At 41.1% G+C, this 25,942-nt stretch overlaps 4 protein-coding genes across 12 annotated transcripts in view; 2 read left to right on the top strand and 2 right to left on the bottom strand.

Moving 5' to 3' along the window:
• LOC135164283 (protein scribble homolog) overlaps positions 1-10,606 on the bottom strand; it is a 32,623-nt gene extending 22,017 nt beyond the window's left edge. For 2 of the 5 annotated variants that reach the window (XR_010299267.1, XM_064124480.1), the window contains exons 1-2: positions 6,652-8,383; positions 3,159-3,648 (exon numbers count right to left, since the gene is read on the bottom strand). The gene's annotated coding sequence lies outside the window, so the exon portion shown is untranslated. Of the gene's footprint in view, positions 1-3,158; positions 5,361-6,651; positions 8,384-9,515 lie in introns of those variants that run through there. The other 3 variants (XM_064124479.1, XM_064124482.1, XM_064124481.1) reach the window with 3 other exon arrangements.
• Positions 1,885-19,711, top strand: LOC135164300 (uncharacterized). 2 transcript variants are annotated; one of them, XM_064124526.1, is made up of 3 exons: positions 1,885-2,999; positions 19,071-19,127; positions 19,206-19,711. In XM_064124526.1, the coding sequence occupies exons 1-3, from the start codon at positions 2,710-2,712 to the stop codon at positions 19,357-19,359; spliced, it is 501 nt and encodes a 166-aa protein (XP_063980596.1). In that variant the 5' UTR covers positions 1,885-2,709; the 3' UTR covers positions 19,360-19,711. The 2 variants fall into 2 exon arrangements, 1 of the variants encoding a protein (XP_063980596.1); XR_010299268.1 differs by lacking the exons at positions 19,071-19,127; positions 19,206-19,711 and adding an exon at positions 5,359-5,499.
• On the top strand, positions 10,605-13,321 carry LOC135164292 (basic proline-rich protein-like). Of its 2 annotated transcripts, XM_064124511.1 has the most exons (5): positions 10,605-11,081; positions 11,160-11,610; positions 12,111-12,275; positions 12,739-12,781; positions 12,862-13,321. In XM_064124511.1, exons 1-5 carry the CDS (start codon positions 11,064-11,066, stop codon positions 13,319-13,321), a joined length of 1,137 nt encoding a protein of 378 aa, XP_063980581.1. In that variant the 5' UTR covers positions 10,605-11,063. The 2 variants fall into 2 exon arrangements, with proteins under 2 accessions (XP_063980581.1, XP_063980582.1); XM_064124512.1 differs by lacking the exon at positions 12,739-12,781.
• On the bottom strand, positions 13,319-24,821 carry LOC135164284 (uncharacterized). Of its 3 annotated transcripts, none has more exons than XM_064124489.1 (7): positions 24,554-24,821; positions 17,902-18,084; positions 17,523-17,668; positions 17,033-17,394; positions 16,811-16,930; positions 14,549-16,397; positions 13,319-14,267 (listed from the first exon to the last, which is right to left on the bottom strand). In XM_064124489.1, exons 2-6 carry the CDS (start codon positions 18,077-18,079, stop codon positions 14,567-14,569), a joined length of 2,637 nt encoding a protein of 878 aa, XP_063980559.1. In that variant the 5' UTR covers positions 18,080-18,084; positions 24,554-24,821; the 3' UTR covers positions 13,319-14,267; positions 14,549-14,566. The 3 variants fall into 3 exon arrangements, with proteins under 3 accessions (XP_063980559.1, XP_063980560.1, XP_063980558.1); XM_064124490.1 differs by having other exon boundaries at positions 14,553-16,397; XM_064124488.1 differs by having other exon boundaries at positions 14,586-16,397.
• Positions 24,822-25,942: the final 1,121 nt, after the last annotated feature.

Below are 25,942 nucleotides of genomic sequence, written 5' to 3'. Positions count from 1 at the left end.
GGGAAATACCCTAACGTGAAAATATTGTTTTTCATTTGTACAGGAGGCTGTAGGCGACCCCTATGACTTTACCAACTCACTCTGTACATATATTATTTTGTACTTCCTACTGGGATTACCCGCAAAATTCATGTCATTCGGGGAAAATTCATATTAAACGCCATTTATTCCTCGCCAAATATATTTTGCATCTTTCTCTCTTAATTGCAGGTCATATTGCAAACAATTATAGATTACTGAAACTACAATTTTGTAATGGTTCCAGTGCTGGAATTGGCAGTGAAATCCTCATGAAATAAAAAATCTAGGAAAATGTCCCGGAAATTTCAGTCTCAGGTTGTAACAGGGTTCTCTGATTCAGGATTGAATGGTGAGTGGAATGAATCATCTAGAGAGACAAGACATTTTTTTAGAGTATCAGATCATGTCATAAGCCAAAGAGGCAAGAAGTGGAGAAAGGTGAGGCAAAGTGGAACACTCGTCATCGACTAAAAATCCCCATTTTTCTTTTTATAACCAAAGCTCTGAAGAGTTACAGTAAATAAAAAACTCCCACTTCATCGGGAGTACTCAGTCTCACATAAGACTTAATTTTCAATTTATGTGATAAATTATACCCGATTTATATAAATTTTTATAGGATAATTCAAGTCGGTATTTCTGTTTACGAAAAAAAAATATGAAAACTATGAATCAGTGAAACATTTCTACTTTGTCGCACTCTCCGCTAATTAACGAGCTCCAAAATGTTTCATCATTAATTCCGGAGAATTCTATAGCTTAAGAGTACAATACTATGCCATCAATAATTTTTAATTGCCCAATTAATAGCTAATTAAAAGAGAAAAAAACGGTGTAATCGATTCCGCGGCAAATAATAAAGCAAAATGTATTTTTCATTTCTCGCAAAAATATTCGTGGTCTCAGTAAATTTAGAAGAAAATGCCAAGAGAGATTCCACAGAAATTGATGAATCCCACAAAATATGGTCAATTTCATCCGAGGAATCCCAACAGTTCAACCACAGAAGGAATGTTACGAAGTCTCCTCATGTTTATTCGGTAGAGACATTAAAAAATGAACTGTTTAACAACCTCCAAATGTCCAATCATATCCGTAAAAAAATCTCACCACACGCTTCCACCCACAACTCATCAAATCCTTGGATATCCTAATTTTATGTGCACTTGTATATTTTTAGTCAAGAGAGATAAAATAATGGACACACGCCCATGTGCAGCATTACGATGGTGAATAGCACGTGGGTAAGCATTGTTTATTTAATCCCTTGTCAGATTAAAAAAAATGACTTCTCAGCACTCCACCAAGACGAAAAAATAATCTAGATTGTGTGGAGCAAAATTATGAGAATAAATAGATTAGTTCCAAACCACTAACTTTTGGATTCTGGGCCTATAGTTGTGCTTCGCAGATTTACACATAAACGTGGCGCGAAAATTTTTTTGGATTCCATAAAAATTAATGAGCCTCAAAAAATATGGTCCATTCCATCTCAAGAATGGACTTTTAACCCGCGGAATGAATTCTCCTAATTTTCTTTGTATTTATTCAATATTGGCATCGAATAATAAAGTGTCTAAAAGCCTCCGAATGACCCATCACATCCATAAACCCCCCTTTCCCTCAATTTAAATCCTTTTATTCCCAAATTTTTGGGCTTTCATTTATTTTTTTCCCCTTCAACGACGAATGTCCTGTAAAAAACTCGCAAGATTGCATGGGAGACGATGAAAAGAGACTCTCCGAATGTATTATGGTATGCAGCTATGCAGTCGGGCATGTTATGTGATTATTTCGTGGCGGCACAAGGCCACCCCGCACGGGTGACAGGAATATCCTGCCCTCTCACTTCCACCCACTGTCTCCCCCAACCCGGTTCGTCCATCCTCACGATCCTTGAAAAAGAGGACTGCCATTTAAACTCGAAACAAAAGCCAAAAAAACTGCTGCAAATGTCGAGAATGACAAAAAATCGAAGTGAAAAAAAAAAATGAAAAATAGGAGAGCGCAGAATGAAAAAAATGTCATGCAAAGGGACGTCACGTCGATTTGGTTTACGGCTTGACCCCGTTGAATTATGGTATTTTCACGATATGATTTACGGTGACTTTATTTCACATTCCATTATGAAGCTCTGAGTAAACAGAAAACCGGACCTCAAAAAATCCTCTCAAGCAGACGGAAAAATAAAAAATCATTAATCCCCTCTAAAAAAAATTTTACATCTCAGTTCCATGTCTTTCTCAGGGACAACAAATTAAATCCTGATATCTCTGCGGAGGTGTTTGCTCAGTTCCCCATGAATTATAACTAACGAGAAGTCCCAGTATCACCCGGTGATTTCCATCGGAAAACGTTGAATAACAAGAAACCAGAAATGAAGAATTGAAATAATATTCAATACATTCATTGCCATTGCTCGTGAGTTTATAGTCATTGCCAATATTTTGCCTCCCCCTCGAAGAAATAGCGTTATCACTGGGTGATCGTGCCAAGCGAACGAGATCACGCGTGCGATATTAAATCCACCGTTCAAATCACAGCCATTCCCGTTAATGAAAATACCTGAAATTCCAATCCTTTCATTTTTATCACATTAAATTCAGTTATATTTATTGTTCACAGGCCATAACCAAGTGAATTACCCACGAGTACTCGAGCGCATCGATTTGCTAGCTATAACAGCCGATGATACCGCGAATAGAGCACAACAAAAGTCACTGGTCTATTCTTTCACTTCTCCCCGTACGAGTACGGCGATTTTTTTTGTACTCGACTGGCTCTGTGTCGGTGATATACGAAAATAAATTCGTTCCCGGCTATGTGCCGGTCTGCCAAAGGCGCTCTAAATTCTTGGACGTCGAGGAAGGAAGTCGCGCGAGAGAGCGAGACAGGAAGAGTCTCCCCAGTGAATTGACAATTTTCATGATTTGTTTACGTTTAATGGGGATCCCCGCAAACGGCGGCGAGTCGCTCAAGTGAGTCACTCTTTTATTAATTCATTCAAGAGCACCATTCGGTCAAATTCACCATTCACGAGCGACCCACCTCTCGAGAACCAAGTAAACCTTGTCATCAACTTTCATTCAAGAATTTCCTCGTTTCATTCCAAGTATTTTCAATTATATATTACTCACCCGCTCCAAAATCAATCTCCGAGTAATTACAATAACCCACTCATGTTGGACATGGAGAGTGCAGCGTCAGTTGTCCTCATTGACGTTTTTTGAAATTGTACAAACAAATACGATGGAATTGTAGCACTGTTGGAGTTTCACTTTGAAATCGAACGAATGGGGAAAATTGAATAAAGGGGGAAAACACGGGTAAAGCAAACCTTGGGAATTGAACCACGAGGTACCGCGTACACGGTCGCACTGCAGGCGTGTGGTAAATCGACGGAAAACACTGGTGAATAGGTTGGAGAACGAGGAGCGTGAGGTGAGTTTCGATCGATGTCTGTGCGCAGACTGGCCGTTCCAGCTCCTCCGGGGCTCTCCTTTTCGCTGCTTGCGTCTCCTCGCTTGTAAAAGCCCGTAGTAGTAATGCCGGGGGTACGCGATCCCGCTCTCGCCTTCAACTCAATGTGTTCCTAAGTGTGTTTTGGTTGCCCTCAAGTCTACGCCACTGAAAATTTCATGCCACATGTTAGCTCATTTTAGAAGGGGACGGGGGGATGGGATCGTTTCCCCACCCCCTTCGACGCTGCGAATGTGTACCTGGCGCCCTGACGGCGCAACACCCCTCGGCTCGATGAAAAAGAGAAATAACACGGGTTGCACACCTTAAATACACCTGTCCATAACTGGAGTCCAAATTTTTCGGCGCCGACCCGCGATCCTGGGGTAATTGATTTATATGGGAGGGAAGGGAAATTAATTCGTCGGATCTTTGGTATTTTTCATTTCGGGAAATTCTGGGGTTGGACTGCGGCTCTATTTATTTCGAGGGGTATTTGTAACGGATTGGGGAAGAGGGAGAGGGAGAGATAGTAAAGCGGCGCTAGGAGAGAAGAATGTTGTGATGAGGGATTATTTTTTTAATCAAATAATTACGGGCTGTTAAGAGTGCGAATGGAATAATCTACTGAGCAGAGAAAAAAATTGTTTAAGAGAAAAATAATTTAAGTATTGTGCGTACGGAAAAACAGATTTGTTTTTTCTCTCACACTCGTTAATTTTTATCTACATCATCACTTTATCGGCTCGATCATTGCTCGTTGAGTCAATGAAGTAGTTTGATAAGGAAAGAATAATGATCGGAGGATGTCTCTATCCACAATAACTTTCGTTTAGAATTTATTTAAGATTGTAATCTTAAAAATTCAAATTATATTTATACCACTTGAAGTCGTTTTTTTTTTGAAAATAAGATTGGTATCTAAATCGACTCCTGAGACGACCACAATAATTTCTACGGTACTCCTGAAAAACGTTGAAAATTTTGACGTGAGCCGCTCTATCGCTGCGCTACTGAATTCGAAATAGGAATTTCCTAATGAATGATTTCTTGCCGTCACCGGGACTAATATCAACGCATCATGTTCAATTTGTTCCCCTCGTTTACCCGTTTTTTCCCATGCATTTCTATTTCTCTCTATGTCAAAAGGTAGAGATTGAAATTACACTGGGCAGAAAAAAAAAATGTAATTTTCTCGCTCCCCCCAGTTGAGAGTGTTACTGTTGTCCATTTAGAAATATCTCATTTGGTTGAAAATGGAATTGAAGGTAATTTTCTGGTGATTTATGGAAAGCCCCGAGGTAGTTGCACACGACTTTCGCATTGTCATCTCATTCTGCGGTGCGCATCAGCGCCAGTCAGCGCGTGTCACGAGTGCAAAAATCGGTTTAAATTTCGTCACAGAGAATTGTCACGCGTTATTATACGCAATTTCAGGATGAGAGTTTTGTCGTTTACTGCCACTCTCGACGGCTCATTGTTGTTTTATTTTTGTTTTTTCTTTTCTTGGGGCACCTGTAAGTGGCTCGGTTTAGAGCTCTCTCACCTCTCCCTCTCCTCTCCCTTGAAGGAGATGAAAGAAGGACATGAATGTGGGATGAGGGTGGTGGGATGCATAATCGGCTTTTCACCGTGCAAAACTCTCGGTGCATTCGTAACTCGCTGGCGTGTCTAATTGACACAGCCACAGAGAGCGTCCAGCAGGCAAAATACTGAGTGCTCAATTTTTTTTTTATCATTTATCCTTATCTTCATTTTTATTTATCCACTCAACGCATGCAAAATGGCCCATGATAAAATAATTAAATGGCAGTTAAGGCTCTTAACGACGTTTTTTTTATCCTCATTCCTCATTTTTTATCGATCCCCCTGTTATAGGTAACCTCGACCCTCGAAATATCGTGACTCCGATTCACTTCTTTTGTTCCACCATGACCGTGCATCACGCCTCACACGAGGGACACGTGTTTCGACGTCTTTCACCGCCGCATCAATAAGAGCTCAAGAGTAAAATGCATCGAGGGGTTTCACATTGGAATTTTAATGTCCGGTTTGTGTCGGTTATCTTGAACATTTTTTTTGTCTCTCCCTCTCTCTCTCTTACGCTGGTATATCACCCAAAATGTTCATTAGGTATTCGAGCAAGCGCTTCATTGACTTCCGTAAGGCTACTAGGAATTTTTTTCGGCCCTTCGACATTCATTACCGACAAAAGGGAATACGATGTTTCAGTGGCTATCGATCGTTTCAGATAAATATCGATAAATACCGGGGAGATACTCGTTTCTGAAAGTCATTTGCAGATGAGCATTGGTCGAGTTTATTTGATCGGAAATTGAAATTGCTTTTGTGGGAAAAAAGGTGCTGATAGGAAAACCCTTCTGGGAGCCAATTTCACTGAAAAAATAATTTTGTGTTAGTTTTACCATTACAATCACAATGCAAGTCACTATAGGTAGTCGTGGGAGGTTTCATTCTCAGGGAAATGGCAAAATAAATTTTATTGCCACGCTTGACATGGGAAAGTTATATTTAGACAGGATACTCCGGAGATATTGGATGTAACATATGATGAATTACTATATCCTTCGCTCGAATCTATCGATTCCCTGTGAAATTGTATCCTTTTTCCTTTATACTACCCTAGGGTACAACATGTCCCACGCCTGAAGTGACTTGCATAGCAATATCCATTGGAATAATGCATATCACGGATATACTGTCTTGACGATTCAGCTGTAAAAGAAATTTTTACTGAATTTTTATTGCTGACAGTGTCAAATTTGACAATAGAATCAACAACACGTTGAATCTTTACGAGTTCATAAAACTCTCAACGTTTTCCGGTGCACGGAAAAGGACAGCTTATAAAAATTATCCTGAAGGAATGACGGAAAATTACTTGACAAAATGTCATTCTGCGGTTGAATAGAAATGTCACGGAACTTGTATTTTGGTATTGTAAACTGTGAAGAGCCTCAGATAAAATTTTATCTCCCGGAAGAGGACAATTATCGTTCTAGATTTTCAGTTTTTACCATCGCGCTTTGTTACCCGACAAAAATCGAGAAAAAATATAATATATTTTATGATGATATTTTGATCTGAGAGAACTCCAGGAAAATCTCCAAATTTTACAGTAATTTTTATTTTATTCTTGTCTTCACGTACCCTCTGCGGTTCTTCCTCGTTTCCGGATCAAAAATCGTAGCTGGCAGGACATCATTTTTTACGTCATTTCTCCACATAGAACCTTCACAATTCTTCGACATTATTCAAGATACCTCTAAAAATGTCTCTCCCATATTTTCACAAACTTGTTGACTGAGAGCTTTTCCTTCGTGGTTTCCTGTTCACGAAGATTTGTATTTCTGGGAGTCACGTAGCAAAAGTGCAAAGCCACTTTTCCAAGTACAAGGTAGTTTAACGAGCTACTAATAGGGCCTGCACTTGTGTACCTTCGTTTCCCTCCCTAGATCGTCACGAGAATGAGTGTCATTTTTGTTGCTCTTGAACGTTGGTGGTTGCCGTTTGAAAATTCAAGCCAACTTTCCAAAGTAACTGCCTCTGGCGTTTCTTTTCGCCCACCTCAAACAATTACCGAAGCCACAGACGCGCGTCTCACAAGACAAATTGATCTTGACGAATTTCTCATCTACTTCACCGTCTGTAACTACTTCCTCCACTACTACTTCATTCTCCCCTTCGGTCTACTCTCTCGCTCTCTTGAGCGATTTTTTTTCTGTCTCCACTGAATCACAGCGTGTCTCCCTTTACTCCCATACATCGCGCAACTTAGCATTCTGCGGGACGATAGATTTAGCTAATCTATTTATAGATCACACGGTGGTGTCCGAGGGTGTTACGCGTCAGGCGCGAGAAACCAAGAGTCTGCCACCATGAAATACCCTAGAAGCCGTTTAATTTCCATGTTCTTCCCTATTTTTAAGGCAGTCTGAATCAACTTCAGTTGAGCCGTTCAGGGTTACGAGAAGAAATAAATTTAGAAAGTCAAAAAAAAATGATGCCCTATTTCAAGATTTTCATTATGATTTTGAGATTTTTTAAGCTTCTTGCTGGACTGCAATCCTGTTCCAACCCCCCACAAGTTAATTTTTTCAAAAGACTTATCGCGAGACTTTTAAATGAATTGTTATCGATCATACTAACATCGCAATTACAGTAATGGCGTTTGAATGGGGAGGGACTTCCTTTCACGTCCCCTACATTTCCAAACCCTCGATTTCAGTCGAAAGAGCTAGGGCGAGTCTTCGTATTATGTGCCACAGTATTTTTTTATACCTTTCCATTATCTCTCGAGAAGAATTTTCTAATCTATGTTTACATTTTCGACGTAATTAGAAAAGCTGATATGAATGTTCTGATAATCATTCTTTGATATATGAATTTATTTACTTGTACTTTCATAACTTTCTTTGAAAGCTCAGAATTTCATAATTTTTCCCCAAAGTCAGAAAATAAAATTCAACCTCGAATTCCCTTTCCTCCCATTCTCAACCCAAGATGGAGGCACAGCTACCGAGTATATGCTAATGAACTTTTGCATTCACTAATAGATTCTCCCAACCAAAAACCCCCTGCCCCGTTTGTTGATTGCACAGCTGATTTCAACACAATGAGCCAACCTCCCCCTGGCTCCCTCCGGCACACCAACACCAAGAGAACCCCTAAACCCGCCCTCCCACTCCCCAGCAAACACTGGAAAAGTCTTGAACTCCTCCCCAATTGCATTCCATCAGCTGTAATCACCCAGCGGATGTTCCAAATTGATAAACCGCAGAAAAATTCCCCCATCTCCATTCCATAAGGACCCCAAGGACTCCCTTGGATCAAATCTGCGATATCCTGCACTCATCCCTCAGCTCATCACAACAGCTTAATCCTCCAATATCCCGCATCAACCATCCAAGAAAACTCAAAACCCTCCATAACTACAAAACCTGAAAAGATCGTTACATACGAGGTTGACTGGCCGATGATTGCAGCACACCACATGTGCCGAGCACAAACAAAAAGTCTCAAGAAAAAAAAAAAAGAAACACTGAAAACAGTCGCTAGAATCCTAGAATCCCCCGGAGAACTAACACAAAAACTAGCCTCACAACTGCCAAGAGCCTCGTCATTTTTATTTACACACTCCCCACCCTTTATTTACCTTTTTTCCGAAGCATCCCATTACCCATAGCTGCCACATCGCGAGGAGTGCAACCGGTGACGTGAATGAACGCATCCCAGAATATGTCCGGGTTGCGTTTGCAGCAATGCCAATGGAAATAAAAATCACAACTCGTTGCTTTCGATCAGTCCACCGCGGGACGTCCGAGGAATTTGAAAAAAAAAAGTCCCCCCTCCGGCCCCGCCACATAAATGAAAAAAAAAAAAAGAGCCGAGAAAAACCTCGGGAAAAACGAGACCGTATGGCACGCGTACTTCGAGGAACACCGGAAATTATCCGAGTCATGATTGCACAAGTAATTGTTGCACCGTGAGCTCTCTCCTCGCTCAACACAACCATTTTTCCCCTCTCCACTACTCGTGAGTACGTCGATCCTCCAGGGAGTGTGCCCCATGATCAAGTTCATCCACACGCATCCGCTGCTGTCATGTGGTCTATCTCATGACTTGGAAAAGCCCTCGGTATTATTATACAAGCCACGGTAATACCAAGGTTATCATCATCCTGGTGGCATAAGTTTAGCATCCTCGCTTGGAGACGATACTACGTATCTCCGGTATAAAATCCTTGAAATGAAACTACCGTACACCAACGGGTCGAATATACCAATTATGTGTTTATCCAGATTATCCTGGAGTAGTAGCTGCGCTAAGACTGAAACGTGCAGCTAAGGTTTTTCCATGTTGGTGAATGTTTGTGGCTATGAACTAACACAGGGAAAATTATACTACTGCTGGCTGACCTTGTTGGCACACCTTGGAGGGACACAGGTGCATGCTGAATCGGTTAACAGGTTTTTATTGATGTTATTATAGAAATTTTTTTAGAAAATACATACCCTCATGTCGAGGAGGTGATTGGTTAGGTGTTCGATGCATTTGTTACTGTATTCGATTCACTTGATGGTCCTGATGGTCTTTGGAGTATTGAGACAAGTGTCGGTGACGTACTCGTGCCGAAGCTCTTGAACTACTTCGATGTCTTTGACCTGCATTGACTGAAAAAAAAATCGAAGATGTAATAGCGAAGGGGAGTAATTACTTCGCTGAGTGTACGTTATTATTGCTTTATTGAGATTGAGTGTTTATGATCTATGTAAATAATAAAGACTAACTAGGCCGATGATAATGATACGTTGGATAGATACTCTCTCTGGGATCTTGATTTACGATAGCTTCGCGAGTTGTTATTTTTCAATAGCACTTAATATCTCGATAGTTGCTCTGTTGTTTGTCTCAGTCGATTTCCCGGAAAATCCTTGCACTGTGAAAGTGATTGTCTCGACCGTTTCAATGATTAGAATTATGCAAATTACTAACATTCTCTCATGTATATTCAGTTATAATAGTAAAAATTAATTGAAGACCCAGGTCTTGCATGGGATAGTCCACTCGATAAGAGAACTTCATTAAAATGGAAAAAAATTTCCTGCTGCGCTGGATGTAGATTCGGCTTATCTCGAGAACGAACGAATGGAAAAAAAATATAATATAATATCACTATATCTTTGGATAGCGGAGCAATGAGCGTAGTAAACAGCCTAAGGATTTGTTAGGGACATATAATTTTATTCACCCAGGAGAAGCTCATCCACAGTCTGTCTACAAACAACTCACGTCAAAAGCCATTTTCACCCGAGTTTTGCTTGAGAGAGCCATCCTAGAAAAGTTATACCCCTTCCGCCTTTACGCGACCATATTTTTCTCTCAGATAGAATAAAAGCAGCGGACAGGCAGGCATTTAACGAGCCGATCCTCTCGACCTGCTGCAATATTCCGAGAAAACTTACACGTAATGCTGCCATTAAGTAAATTAAACCACTTAGATGTGACGAAGGAACATTCCGCGATGCACGTTGCACTGATCTTCTCGTGGTATGATGCGGTGCAGTTGTATTATGAGTGACTGTAGCTAACCTGCCATTTCACTCGTTGTCAATGTTACGGTTATTCCTCTGCATCAATTCCAACTGGCGCTGTCATTAACACGCACAGTATTCATAAACTCAATTTTTCTCCTCCCTTCTTATTTTTTATTTCTCTGGCTTTGCGGAGTATTATGGTGTTATTTAACATGACGGAAGATCTCTCGGGCACCATCACTGTGGTTTTTAAAGAAATCTCCATCAACTAACCTTTGACGCTAACCGGCGGAAAAATACACACCATGTTATCCAGCGATTTACGAAATGTCATTTAATGCTAAAGAAATATTGTCTTGAGTAATGGCCACGTGATGACTCTGCTCTGCAATTGACTACTTAATTTAATATTATTAACTGTGCGGTTTTGGGTGTACAATAAAGTGCAATTCCGCTGGCATTTCCGAAATACTTTTGTATAAAAGGAAGTTGAGATGATGCTGCGATGTCATACGCGAATGGATCATGCTGCTACTAGAATGGGTGAGTAAAGGGATGTCAGGGATGACTGGCGTCATGATTTTCGGTAGTTATTTTCTTTTGACTTAATTTTGTTAATAGCTGCAATTACTGATACTGATCAGTGGCTCAGCATCGGCGTTGAAGCGCGTCACAAGACAAGCGGGCTACACATATGACAGGCCGTCGGTGCCGTTTACATTACCTACACCAGCTCCACCGCCGCCCCCGAGTTGCTGTCAACCGGGACAAACACCATCGAATAGCAATTGCTATGTGTGTGCAACACCTGCACCTCCACCTGTAACTTATAATTATCCACCTCCCCCGCCACCTCCACCACCACCACCGCCTCCTCCTCCTCCTCCTCCGCCGCCGCCTCCTCCTCCACCACCACCACCACCGCCACCACCACCTCCTCCGCCACCTCCTCCTCCTCCTCCTCCCCCTCCGCCACCCCCGACATGTTGTCAACCGGGTCAAACGCCAGCCAACAGCAACTGCTACGTATGTGCGCCACCACCCTGCTGTCAACCTGGACAAGTGCCATCAGGTATCGTCACAATTGACAAAATATATATTGACATTTTAACAGACAAATGTATCTACCTAGGGAATTCATCAAGCTTACACATGTCTGTTATTAAAGTGCCCCATAGTCGTTCTTCTCCTCCAAGAAGTTCAACAAATAAATATTTCACACTAGTTGTACATATCCTCACTCATCCTACGGAATTCTTCTTTCGCGCAATTTATATCATCCAAATGATGCAGTTGGCGCATAAAATTGGTCTCGTGATACGAGAACATCCGTTCCATCACCCTCGTGCACCCACCTCCCGTACGGCAATTATATCATAGTTATCTGCTGCCAACAGAGTAATATAAGATATATGCAACGCACATATATCCGTGTCAATAATAATAACATTTATGTAATGCATAATTAACATCTATCTGCAAGTCAGTAATGGGATATTTTAACAGAATCGTCCAAAAATCGAACAGAATTTTCTGTTCAATTTGCAAATTTTAATTCCTCTTTTTTTCTAGGTGGAAATTGCATGATATGTGCAACCCCGGCGCCGCCACCACCGCCTCCACCACCACCGCCCCCTCCTCCTCCTCCTCCCCCTCCGCCACCACCAAGTTATTTGCCGCCACCGCCACCGAGTGTCTCAACCCCAGCGCCTACATACCTGCCGCCCTACACACCTGGTAATACATTAGTTTAATTGCTCAATCCAGATCGGACTTTAGACCGTATTTGCAGGAGATTTCATTTAAGACTGATTTCAACCATAAATTTTGCTAGTAATTTTCATATCTCATTCTCATCCTTTAATGTCTACGCATTCAGCTCTAACATTCATGTTCTGCCTGAGTGGCTGTGCCAGCGTAAAATGCTCGGTAGTACAGTAAATTATTTTCTTAATCATAGTAATTTCGCCTTTGTAAGATAACGCACGACATACCTCACACCTTCAAGTATCATTTTTCCCCCAACACCGGCTGACTCCTAAAAAAATCATATTTTACCAGGCACGTGTTACTAATGACCAAACTCGCTCAACAATGAAAAAAAAAATGTGATGAAAATGCGCGGATTTTCACCTCTCCGCGACTCATTATTCACCATATCTCTTAAAAAACGTATTTTCTTTTTGCCCCTGAAACTTAGCGCTCAACCTAGTGGAGAGGGTGAAAAAACGTGACGCGTTTTGGTGAGTTATGAGTTATTGGTGAAAATACGGGCAATCAGAAATGCATTAATTCACAACATGTACTTTCAAAACTTTTTTAGCTCCACCACCGAGACCTCCACCACCACCACCGCCACCTCCACGACCCCCTGCGCCACCCCCACCCCGTCCCCCTCCGCCGAGCTGTTGTCGCCCCGGGCAGACACCGTTCAACAGCAACTGTTACGTTTGTCAGACCCCAGCACCGCCACCTCCACCTCCTCCGCGACCTCGTCCCCCGCCACCACCACCACCACCTCCGCCACCAACTCCTCCTCGTCCTCGGATAACTCCTCCACCACCACGACCGTTGCCACCACCCAGGACTTATCTTCCAGTACCACAGCCTTGCTGTCCACCACAACAAATACAACCATCGAACAATTGTCGAGTGTGTCAACCAGAACGTCCCCAGTACCCAGCACCACCTCCACGACCACCAGCGAGAACATACCTACCACAAGTAGGTTAACCGAAGAAATAACGACAAACTTAATAATTCCAAATAATACAACCGTATAATTAACAAAAGGATGTGTTTATTTGTATATACAATGTTTTTTGTACGACATTTAGACTAATATGTGACTACAATCCGTATCACAGCATTATTTCAGGTAGACATTGCTCAATGTCAGTCTCATTACATTTAAAATCTAATTACAAGTTAATTTTACAACGGCATTCCCTCAACTTCTTGCTGTTACGTTGAACGAATTATTCGTAGACTGGATGTCGCCTCAAAAATGTCACAAAATTTCGTAAAAACGTTCCTATTTTTTTTTCAAAATGTGTATTGTACTGTGGCTCAAATTAAACAAAACAACATTTCAAAACATAAAAATATATGTTAATTGTGAACCACTTGTCTCTCTTGGGGACCGTATACCTCATGTTAGCGGATTGCGTCTAACAGGGATAGGTCTACTATACTTGAAACTAATGTGGAAGGATAATCCTTGGGCATTGAGGAATAACGATTTTTAACCAATGAGAATTGATATATTCACTTGGGTGTCTACTCCGAGGGAAATAGTGAAAACCTCTTCCCTTCAAATGTACGAATGGTGGAAATAATGACCCATTGAAAAGACTCAATTTTCAAAATTAAAATCATTGATTAATTTCTATTTACAAAGACTGTTCTGATCAGATATCGTCCCCCAATTACAAAAGAAGTTTTGAGACATTGAAAATTATCAAGTTAAAAAAAATCTACATCAAGTATCACAATTTCCTTAATAATCAAAACCTTAAATCGTCAATTTAATAAATGAAACTATATACATCCGGCTCCTCAGTGATCAAAAAATTCTTCATAGGAAATTATTCCTAATGCACGATTATGAAAAAGTAAAAGTTAAATCTGCAAAAAAATGGTAACTAGATTTCCTTCGATCTTAGTCATTCTTCTCTGCCTTCCACGAGCTTGTCCAAGCAGTCGTAGGATTTCGACTGACCCATAATCCTGTAAAACAGTTCAAAACGACTAATTAGTGACCGGTAAGGAAAATCGAGTTGATGACATCGAATGAATCATTTTGAGAGGTTTAAAAAAATTCACAAGTTGCAATTATAGAACCAAAGCTTACAGTGACAGTTGAGATAATCCTTACAATTAAAAATTCTCTCACACAGATAATATAATTATCTCAGAGACCCAGAAACGATCTTTAACGACAAATGATAAACGCTCACCCAGCCGACACCCAAAATATTGTTAATGAGGCAGAAAGCAATGTAACTAACCTACATGTTAATGCGACTTTAATGTCCAACTAATAACCGTTTATGTGTCGTCTCCTTCCTTCCCACATGAATAAGCATTTTTCCTCGTTTGGCAGCTCTGAAGGTCTGTAGTGCTTTAGCATGAGTGAGTCCCTCCATCAATAATCCATTAATCGCCAGGATTTCATCCCCAGCCCGCAGAGTCCCCTCCTCGGCGGCTTGTCCATCAGGCAGAATATCCTTCACAAAAATTCCCATCGTCCCTTTACTACTGTCAGCCCCTCCAACGATAGAAAACCCAAGCTTCTTTTCTGCTCCTTTCTCCAAAGTAATTGTCAACAAATCCATGCAAGCACTGGTGGCTCTACGTCCCAGTGATACCGGCGTTGAATACCGTTTGGTGGGGACTTGAAACTTCCTCATCCCCGTGATCTTGCGAGTGACGATCTTACTATCCCCATTACCCTCGGTACTTTCAATTCGATCCATCGTGATATTAGAGACACTCCGGCCATCTTTCGTCAGAGCCCCAATGACCTGGCAACTAGTGGTCTCACTCCCCCCCGCATTCTTAACTTCTGAATTTCGCTCCACCGAGGAATCCCTGAGCGCCCAGACCTGGGTATCACTCCTGGTGCGCACCAATGGATCCCCCCAGGTTCCCCCCAAATCTCCATCGAAGGTCAATCTAGGCTCCCTGGCAATCTTCAGTTCCACAAGACCATAACAACTTTTTAATGCTGCTCTAGCTTCTGACGCTGACATTCCCCTGACCTGACGACCAGATACACGAACAATCTCATCCCCAATGCGAATTTTATTAGATTTTGCTGCATCTCCGTTGGGATCGAGCTTAGAAATAATGTAGTAAGGTCTCACCGCCTCCTGACGGTCCACAGAAATACCCAAACTTCCTGGTTTGTCTACAAAGACCTTCAGGGTCTTCAATTCACGACGCGTTGGAAGTTTCGAGGATGAGGGCGTCTTTGGAGTTATTACTGGGCGTTTTGCCTTGTTGGTGATATCCTCAGGCCCTAGATCTATTTTTGAATGGGTGCGTTTGGGGCTGTAGTAGTGAATCGGATTCATCGATATGGATTTTAGCTTCGATGCTGGAGGACTGTCTTTGCACGGTGATGCAGCGTTGTCCAGGAGGTGTAAAACACTTACATTTGATAGCTTTCGGCTTTTAATATTGGATTGGGATTTCGTAATTCTCTGAGGCAATATCAATCTCGATCGGGTGAGCGGTAGCATTGACTCGTCCGCAGGGGGAAGTTGGGATTTCGAGGGGACTTTGGTGGGTGTTGAAAGAATTTTGGAGATACTCGCATTCGAAACTGGATTATTGTTGTTCTGAATTATGGAGGGAATGCTCGTGAAATTGTCCTCGAATGAATTGACTTCATAGTCCATTAACGTTGGATTTAGACGCATGCTGAAACCTTTCTGGAGTGCCTCAAATGCCTCGTCGTCGCAGCTGTCGGTCTCTTCGTCATCAGTCATGACTGTAACGTTTGTGCGGGCGGATGCATTTAGTGTTTCCTCTAGATTAGCAGTTTTGGGGGGAATCGGAACTTTTTCGAGACTCTCAGGACTCTCCGGTTTTTCTGGTGTTCCTTTTATGGGATTGCTCACAGACGGGGCGATAGCATTTGGCAACAGGGAAAGATCGACACCTTGATAATCCTCGGAGGTGATGGAAAAACTTCGAGGCTTCAGCATTGAGGGAACTGATTGCTCACTATCCGGAGAGTCCGCTCCGGCTCGAGTGCTGTCCGAGTCGTAACCACTCTCGTCGCACCCCAAACGGAGGTTACACATCAGGTCATCTATTGCTGATCCTGTATAGGATTTTCGATTCTCAAGCCTGAAACGTTACAAGTATTGTTATAAGTCTACTGATGAATATTTTTCGATTTTTATTTTGTCGAATTTGAGTTCTATAAAATATTCAGGAATGTTAATCTAATTCCTTCCATTCGAATTTTCATAAAGGAAAAAAATTCAAGGCAATTTTTATTCTCTCCCGTGTCAACTAATGATGGAAATGTTAATATTTCATTTTGAAAGGTTCAAAGACACGTTTAAAATTCCGGTATTCAGAGATGCTCTCGCGTTAATGAAGAGACTCATAAATGTGAGAAAACTCGTGTGAATCTCAAGTGCAAGTCAAGATTTCTAAGAACTCTGTTGTTTTTTTCGTTCATATTCGTCGACTTTTTTCGTTCAGTATTATGACGACTGTTAATGCTAGACCAGTCTAGACAATCAGAAACTCACCTTTCGTTCTCACCACTGCATGCCCTGGCGGTGAAGAGATTTCTCTTTACATTACTGCCTGGGGGACTGCCACGAGGCTGGGACGATAAATTATTTTTTCCCAAGTCTGCAGGTTCCTTTCTACGGGATGGGCGGTTGCATGAGATAAAAAAAATGTCATTAATTTTACTTTCATCCGATTGAATTGGAAAAACGCATTCCGAGCCTGTGAAGTCAGCTCACCTGTGATTGTCGAGTGATCGACGTGCCAAAATAGCTCCATTTTCTGTCGTCAGGATCTCCTGATTTTGCAAAATAAAATCCAACACCTTGTGCTGCTCCTGAAGATCGTTTATAGCACGATTCAGTTGATCCTTTTTTTCTGCCAATGTACAAAGATTTCGTGGGTCTCTACTTTGTGGTACGGTTCTCAGAGCTCCTTCACTCAATGATTTATCCATTTTGTAAAGATTCAATGCGACCGGGTCTTCCTCTTGAATCGTCCCGCTCTTCTGTGAGCCTTCATTGTAACCCCCACCCCCTCGAAATAAATTTCTGAGGGATTCAACACGTGATATCCTCTTTGGCTTCGAATCTTTTGGGCTCTGAAAGGACGAAAACATCATTGATCTCCCTGAACGCTCAACATTTTCATAACAAGGTAGATCAATCTTCCAGCCATTCCCCCCCAAGTACATCATAATAAATATGTAAATATCGTTAAAAAAATTACCGTCTCTTCCTCAGTCAACTCGCCCGTACTCCGTCTATTGGGACTCCATCGACGTCTTCTACTTGATACCGAGAGTATCTCAGAACTCTCTGATCTCTTCAACTGATCCCATCTAAGCCCTACTTTTCTTCCCCACGTTGAGATACCTAGTTAGAAAAAAAAATCCACCGTTAATCACTTTATTTCTCGGGAAATTGCCTTTTACGTTCTAGTCTCGTGCGCTTAATAAACGATGATTAATTAACCATGGCGAGATTGATAGTGAAAAAAATTACAGTAATTACAATATTTCCCCACAATGCATGCAAAGGGGCTTTTTCTGCTGTGCAATTCTCCTTTTATGACCGATCTAACACGGAGTCTATAAAACAAATCTCACTTTTTCTTGTTGATGTTGTTGAACTAGGTGGTGGCATTTCTTCGCTGTTTCTAGAACTTTTCGGAGTAGATGTTTGCTCATTAGAGTGATTTTTTGTGACACCTTCATCCTGAGATAATGGAGTTGCTGAAACAAGCTGAGGACACGGATCATTAGGAAGTCTCTTGAACAAACGCATCTTGTCTGAAACAAAAAGAGAAAAGGAACAAGTCCAGTTATTCCACCTCGCGCAATATTACAGAAATAGAGTACTGTAATTACAGCCGACATGTTCAGTCAAGGAATAATTGGCCGTTGTATAATATAAAAAAAAAAGTGGGCATATCGAGAGATTGGCACGCAGTGATTGGCGCAAGGATGAAATCGAGATAAACATCCGCGAAAGATATCAGTGGAATACTTCCACAGATCACTTTCTAGGCATTCCACCGACGTTTGGCAATATGCTTCCTGCAAAATACAAAACAGAGATCGGAGATTTCTTCCACTGCTGCCAGGGGTCGTAACTCTGATACAGGCCGAGCACAGTTGGCTTTTACGATCCTGCGAGCACAAATAACTCCTTCCAATGTCTTTGTGCCCACGAACCCTTTTCTCTCCCCACTCCTTCCTCACCACAGACATATCCCCCAGAATTATTAAAAATTGTTTAAAATTCCGAAGCATGTCCTTCATTTAATGACTGGTTTCATCTTCCCTCTCACGACATCCACGTGAAGTTTCGCCAAATGGGAATGGACGGAAAAATGGGAGCACATAGTAATTGAATAAAATTAGAGTGGGATTGTGAATAGAAACCGTAACGACCCTAAACACCAATCGAAATTAAATCGACCACGAGACAGATACCACCCGGCGCAATGTCTGGCTTTTGAAAAGAAACAGGGTGTGTGTGAGCAGAGCAGTATCGACAAAAAAAAAATTATAATAAACCCACGTGCATGTTCTAGCCTGTGGTGCATATAGTCCGTGTACATGGCCCCAATCCACCTACTCGCCTCAAGTACTCACAAGGCTTCCTTGAAGATTTTTAACCCCTCACCATGCTCAGAAGCTTCGTCTGCAGCACTGTCACACGTTCCACGCTTCAGTCACATCAACCGGATATAGTAATACGAGTTGTACAAAATTAATATGTTTTCTCACTAATTTTTTTCTTTTTTTCGAAGGGGCTTGAGTATGGGAACCACCGAAGAACCAAACGGTCATTTCCCAGCCTTCTTCCGGTAATTTTACGGTGGATATTTATACTGAAGAGAATAAAATAACTCCCGAGGCTTTTAACGTTTTTTTCGTTTAAAAAGTTTAGGGATATTGATAGATACGAGAATAGAAGCTGCGGGATGCGTCTTGTCTGAATCACAGGAAGTTGTTGCTTCCTGTCTGACGTTATATTTCCGTCGCCCCTCCCGTGGGGGGGCCCAACTACTGGCGCCTTCAGTGTGTAATTGTGGGTAGGAGTCAAACTGTTTGTCTGTACTTTAACTAGCTCTGTGCAGAAAGGCGGATACTCACCCATTACATTCCGTAACGGTTCAGGATCATAGGTGATGGCCCACGGAGATGCATTACAGTTATTTTGCTTCTCTCTCCCCTTTCCCCCTCCCATGGGTCTTACCCCATTCCCTTCACTATGATTCTTTATCTTTTTGGATTTATTTTTATTCTCTGTAATCCTATAACTACGTTCATATAGAAAAGTGAAGGAATCGTAGCTCTCCCGTGTTCTTGTACCTCCTGAGCCCAGTGTAATGGAACACTAGGCGGTTGCGTGACGAGTACTATATCGCTCAATCGCAGTTTTCCCCCTTCCGTCTCCCTCCATTTTTTTTTCACATTGATCCCCCTTTCGTATAAAAGTGTAGATCGTTTTTCACCTTTTTTTTTTCTTGTTGGGCAATAAATTTTCATTTGAATGGCAAAGGTGGCACAAATTTCTCGATCACGATCTCACTCGGATTTGTGTCAAGAAGATCGTTTGGGGCAGCTTTTGCCACGCATAGTTTTACTTTCTATAGTCGAGTTCATTGAACATCGGAGGGCCCAGACAGCGACTTAATAAGTATCGATGAACTTGATGGTGACTTTCGATTAAAGAGGATTGAATATTTTTAGTGGGGAAGAAAATGTCTGGACATTTCAACTGGGAGAATTATCTTGATTCATGAGATGGGAGCTCAAGAGTTTAACTTTACTCCCAGTGAGGGGAAATATTGTTTTAGGAAAAGGAGAAATTGAGAGAAATGTGGCGAAAAAATAAACATTAATGGTTTTAGAGGAAAGAGAAAATATTGTTTTATGGATAAATTAGAAACTGAGACGGAGTGTTAAAGATAATTGAATATTTTTTCTGTTCTGAAACGTACGAACATCGGGTGGGCCGGGGGAACACTCCAGACTATTTTCCCAACCCCCCAAACATCTAGTTCTATTTTTTCCCTTTATTATTCTTATTTTAAACTGAAAAACTGTTTTAACTCAGTTGAGCAATGAAGGGAGCATCAATAAAATAAAATAAGTATTCCCGTAATCGCCGTAAAAATAGTGAGTGGTCAAGCACTCCATAATTAATTTACTCGAGTACATAAGAAAAAATAATCAATGAATATTCATGCTAAACAGAACAATCAAAGCACACAATGCATGCGTACTACCGCACCCCCAATTATCGAGAAATCCTCCTATTAAATATGTTATAATAAACAGCCAACGTATTCTTGAGTAATTCAGAGGTAAAAATTACGTGCCAGAATCCAGTGACTTGTATCACAAAACATCCCATGCGAATGCTCGAGTGCACGGAATCAAAGCACGCCCCGATTAACAAAGAACTCCTCAAGAATAAATTATCCACAATTCGTGGTATTACCGTTCTTTAATTGCCACTGTTACGGCCCCTGGACTTTTATCCAAAGCGTCCTACTTGGTACATACTCTCAACAATTTTTCACCCTCCCTCATTACCTTATTTTCGTTCGCCATATTTTTACCCCCTTTAAGGCATTAAAGAGACGCACGCCATTGCGTAATGAATCGGCCGTTTATTTACAAATGCACTCGCATTTCCATAAAAGGTCACGCGAAAGAACGAAAGAGGAGAAAAAAAAAATCGGGCGCAAAAAAAAAAGAAAAAAAAATGTCTTTCAATTCGTTTTCTTTTCATTCCGGTTTTCCATCTTAACCTGCCTACACAGACATCGACATCGTGGGTTACTAGCGCCAGGTAAATCTATGAAAAAGCTCGCGTAGCGTGGGAGAAAAAAAAATATGAATGAAAAATCGGTGGACAATCGACAGCTGTCCTCAAGTTAGTTTTTCGAAGAGCTTCAGGGAGACCTTTTGGGCAGGTTCCCATGGTCCCAGCAGGTATAAAAAGACCCCCAGTGGGGGTCAGGTGTGGGTCTTCCCCCGGAACAATAGCCACACGTCTCACTTACTCACTCACTCCATCATTCCCTCTCTGTCTCACCTCTTGCACCCCAAATAACGTTTTTGCCTTTTCGTTTTCATTATAATTAAATAGATTCGATCAAAGGATATCCATTGTTCCTGCTCAGGTAAATTCTCATTGTATTTGCCATAGGCGGTGCAATATTGCAATAGTAATATCGGCGTTATTAGGGATACCCGTTTGGAGAATGGATTTTCGTTCTGTTTGATGGACTACCCCGTGTCCCATTAAATTGGAAAAACTATTAGGAAACATGTGTTACTCGTGAACGAGCATTTGTCATTGAAATGGGAATGGGCGAGGTGAGAAGAGTTTGTGTGTCAGGAGATGAGATGATGGCGACCACAAGGAGAACGGGGAGGACGAGGAGATGCGGAGAAAACGGGTTCGTTGGCCGATGGACGTTATGCACTGTTGAAGTGGTTTTTGGAGTTTATTTTTTGGTTTTATTTTCAGGATCAAGTGTCTGGGGACTTTGCCGGGGATGACATCATCGATATATTCGGGGAATTAAATAGAGGTGGATGATGAAGGATATTGAAGGTTTTCAGGGAATTTATTTGGGTCACCGTGTATTCCAATTTCCTTTGGTTTTACGATATCCTAGATTTTTCTGATTTGTGTCGATTGCAGAACAGTTTTCATTAGTTGATGAATAATAGTCCCTGCGCAGACAGCTTTGAGCAATTTTTTTTTTATTTCATGATAACTGTTCAAAAAATGTTATACAAAGGTTACTAACGAGAGGCTAATCTTGTAGTAGACATAGAGATTCTGAACGATAAAATACTAGTACAATTTCCATTAATTTCAGGTCAAATGAGGCTTAAATTGGAACGGAGTAGAAATGTTTTACATCCCTCATTTCCATTCAATTAACGAATACATGCATTCTACCTTTATTTAAATGAATAATTAGTCAAATAATCGTCTGAATATCCGGAAAAAAATTAGATGATTTGCATAAATTAACAGTTACTTATTTAGATCTAATTTATGATAATGAGGTTTCGAACGACCGGAGTAAATTCGGAGATGTGACCGGGAATAACGTAATCGACAACTTCAGAGACTCGACCAGTATCAGGTTGACTGCAGGATTTAATGTGAATCCCCGAGAATCCAATCAGGTCATCATAACTCTCCATATTTTTTTCACGTTAGATTTGTCTCACATTCAAGAACATAATGAGTTTTTCCATTCATTTGCATGAAAAATATCTCGATAAATTGCTTCAATCCCAGGAAAAAATGATTTGAATCAATTTAACCGTTGTTTCTGCAGATATAAATCACGATACTGGGTCTTTAACCAATTTGCATAAATCCGGCAACACATGCGGTTAACGAGCTTCCTCACAACGGTCACATTTGAATTGTTGAAAGTCAAGAGAGAAAAATATGAAAGTATTATCACATATCAGACACCAATGCCCCCACTCATTAACTAGATAACAAGATTTGTCCCCTGTGAACAAAATCTCTCCGCAACCGGAACAAGTGTCGCCAGGATTTACGTGGCATTGTGTACGGATAAGTGGTTTTATTTTATCTAATTCAGGGCCACATGAGTAACCATGATTAAGAACTTGTCAAAAGCGATAATATTGGATAGCATCCGCAGGATTATTGCCTCTCATTTATGGAATTTCACGAGAAACCTTGAGGGAAAAACTAAATTATCGAAATATCTCTCTATTCCCCATTTATTCTGTATTTTCTTCATCCTTTAACGAGCCTCCAGACGCTAGTAAACAACCGCAAAGACCTCCCAGTGATTTTGTAAACACTAGCAACCCCAATGTTTTGAGTCTTCTGCGTGTGGTGAATGTCCAAGAAAGAATGGGTCAAGTCTGCTTACATGGACTCAATAATAACACAACTTAGTACACCATTGCCGCTCTTCCCCTCCAAGAATTTTAATCCAATTATTCTCGACTGATAGAAATAAACACCGGTATTTCTACGAAAAGAATCAAAATATGTCACGGAGCCTTACTCATTGATGGCTTTAAAGTAGAGATACTGAAGTACGGAAAGCCGATAGACTAGTCGTTAAATTTTGTATTTATTGCAGAGACACGTGATGAATTTACGCCTCAAGAGCTGGCGTCGCCAATTTCCGTAAATTCCTAGTGAATCGCCAAGGGTATTTCCCAAGTAAACCAGGTTTACCGAAAACTGCAATAAATCCGTAAATTCCGCAAATCCATAAGTACCCAGGTAAGACAATTACAGTCGTCCCAAACTACATCGGTCCTAAAGAGCATCAGAAGGGATTCTCGGGTGAGTTTATTGTATGAATTTTCAACGGTTTATTTTTGAATTTCATGGCATCTTAATAAGGTCCATTCACAATTGCAGTATGAATATTCTTCTTTGCATAATGAAGGGAATTGTAATATCGAGGATAATGGGTATGTTGAATGGATCTAAAGTGCGCTCTAAATTAGAAATAACGGATTAATACGGGAATCGTGTGGTTACCGTTCGCGGAACATGTGCAAGCCCAGAATGCAGTTACTTAGTGTTTTAGAGAATATCAGGAGAGTCACGTAGAGTAGGTGAAGAAATGGCAAAAAAATTCCAATATCTGTCAAATAAAGTTCTCCGCAATTCCCAAAAACAACCGACCCAGACCAAATATCTGACACTTAACAAAAGACATCGGATATTTTCCGCTTCAGAAATACTCAGAAAATTTATTCCTCTCCCAAAAATTCACGATCACACAAAACGATAAATCTTCAACGGTAATTTTCCCCTCTTTTGTGCCCGCCCTCAAAATTTCTTTGTTTCTCCGTTGAAAAAAATGAAGCCGCATAAAGTGCAAAATCAGCAGAACGAGAAATTAAAATTCCACAGTGAGAGATAAAAGACGAGAGTCGCGGGGATAAAAATAGCATCATCTCCAAATGACTGGGGTTCTTACAAAAAACGAAAGAGACCTCAGAATGTTATGAATTTGAAACTAAAAGTGGAATACTGATACCAAGAAAGCCCCGATAAAAATCAGTGCATGTACAACGCGAACTGAAGCCGGTAAACCTGATACGAGGATATAATTTGTCCATATCATAATGTTCCTGCCCTGATCGTTTCTAAAATTACCCAACCCGACCAACAGCAATTCCCCCCTGTTCGGATCCAGCACTATCCTGAAAAATCATTGCAATCCAATAGCGATCATCGTTCTCTCACCTTCTTGACTAGATGAATCTTCCTCAGATTCCCGTCAATTATCGTTGAACTTTAAACATAATCCGTTGTTCAGCTGTATAACACTGTGTCCGATCACGAGAAATACTAATAATTAATAGATTGAGATAACATAAACGAATGATAACTCGCGCCTTCGATCTCGATTTGACAACGCGCTAGGAACGAGACAGTGATAAGAACTGTGTATTTTCACGGCAATTGTTTCGAACATCCACTCACTACTGTCTCTGCCTCAGTACTGAACGCGGGCCGCTGAACGCACCGAGGCACTGATGTTATCCCCACTCCGTCAGTGCGAACCAATAGCGCTCGACCTGCACGTGCTTAAGTGGAGGAGGGGAGTTAGTATGTTCTGGACGAGTCTCTCGGGTCAGAGAGCTTCCCAACTTGAAGGTTGCCGCCTTGTACACCTTCACTCCTGTACCTATTTGCCAATTGCACTTTCGGGGGAATTTCGAGAGATGAGAAACACTCGTCGCGGGATTGCTATTTATTTAGGCCATGAGATATAAACAATGTGCAAAGGCTCTTCCTCAAAGCTCCTTTTTATTTCTATTATTCCTTGCGGTTGATGATGTTTATGTAACGCATCGCTGCATTGTAGCCGGAAATAAAAAATCTATTGAATGGTTAACAATGGTTCGATGCGCGGTGAACGATATTTTTTACTGATATTTGTGTATCGTGTAGTGATGGGAATTTTTTGGATAAAATAATTGAAGTCATCGTTTAAAGGTAGGATTTTTTTCCCTCTTAACGTTTATTTGAAATGGAAGAAAAACGATGGGGGATGATGACATAGTGAGAAATAAAAATCGTTGAGCTGCAGTACTGCATTGTCACCTAAAAAAATCACTTGAATAGAGAAAAATGTTTAAATGTCGTGAGTTGAATTCATCTCCTATCATTGACCGAATTGTTCAATTCGACTTGCAGTCGAATAAATAATCGTTCGAGTAAAACAGATTTTTTTTTTTCGGTATAGTGGTCTTTGTTCTTTCTGTCCGTTTGTTTGGAATGAAAAAAACGTCGTGAAAGAGAGGGGAAAAATCGCCAAGTTGGCTTGGAGAAGTTCACCAGGAGCGGGACAGTGCTCCGGGGCAGTAAAAAGAGAGGAGTATAACTGGAGAGACTCGAGGAAGCCAACAAAACAGGTTCTAGATTCATTCACATCCCATCGAGAAGAGAATCCGAGGCCTTGGACTCTTGCAAAAACCATCTCGAGTGTAGTTTTATGCTCGCGTACAGAAGTCATTGGACAGTTTTGTCTATAAAAATCGTGCAGAAGTAATGGTACAGTGGGCAGAGGGAAAAATGACAGCACGAGTGAGTGAGTTCGGAGGATATATATTTTTTGTCGTTCAACTT

This window comes from Diachasmimorpha longicaudata, chromosome 7 (genome assembly GCF_034640455.1).
Source record: "Diachasmimorpha longicaudata isolate KC_UGA_2023 chromosome 7, iyDiaLong2, whole genome shotgun sequence".
In the NCBI taxonomy this organism is placed as follows: Eukaryota; Metazoa; Arthropoda; class Insecta; order Hymenoptera; family Braconidae; genus Diachasmimorpha; species Diachasmimorpha longicaudata.
The sequence above is the reverse complement of the archived record's forward strand: the minus strand, read 5'-3'. Positions and strand labels throughout refer to the sequence as shown.

Coding starts and splice junctions, on each gene's coding strand:
- LOC135164300 (XM_064124526.1), top strand. CDS start 2,710: ATGATACCGCGAATAGAGCACAACAAAAGTCACTGGTCTATTCTTTCA. Junction 3,000..19,070: donor AACGGCGGCGAGTCGCTCAA/GTGAGTCACTCT, acceptor TTTTTTTCGAAG/GGGCTTGAGTATGGGAACCA. Junction 19,128..19,205: donor CATTTCCCAGCCTTCTTCCG/GTAATTTTACGG, acceptor TCGTTTAAAAAG/TTTAGGGATATTGATAGATA.
- LOC135164292 (XM_064124511.1), top strand. Junction 12,276..12,738: donor CCTGCCGCCCTACACACCTG/GTAATACATTAG, acceptor CCTGAAACTTAG/CGCTCAACCTAGTGGAGAGG. Junction 12,782..12,861: donor AAAAAACGTGACGCGTTTTG/GTGAGTTATGAG, acceptor AAACTTTTTTAG/CTCCACCACCGAGACCTCCA.
- LOC135164284 (XM_064124488.1), bottom strand. CDS start 18,079: ATGCGTTTGTTCAAGAGACTTCCTAATGATCCGTGTCCTCAGCTTGTT. Junction 17,395..17,522: donor AGTTGACTGAGGAAGAGACG/GTAATTTTTTTA, acceptor TCGTCCTTTCAG/AGCCCAAAAGATTCGAAGCC. Junction 16,931..17,032: donor CGATCACTCGACAATCACAG/GTGAGCTGACTT, acceptor CCCATCCCGTAG/AAAGGAACCTGCAGACTTGG.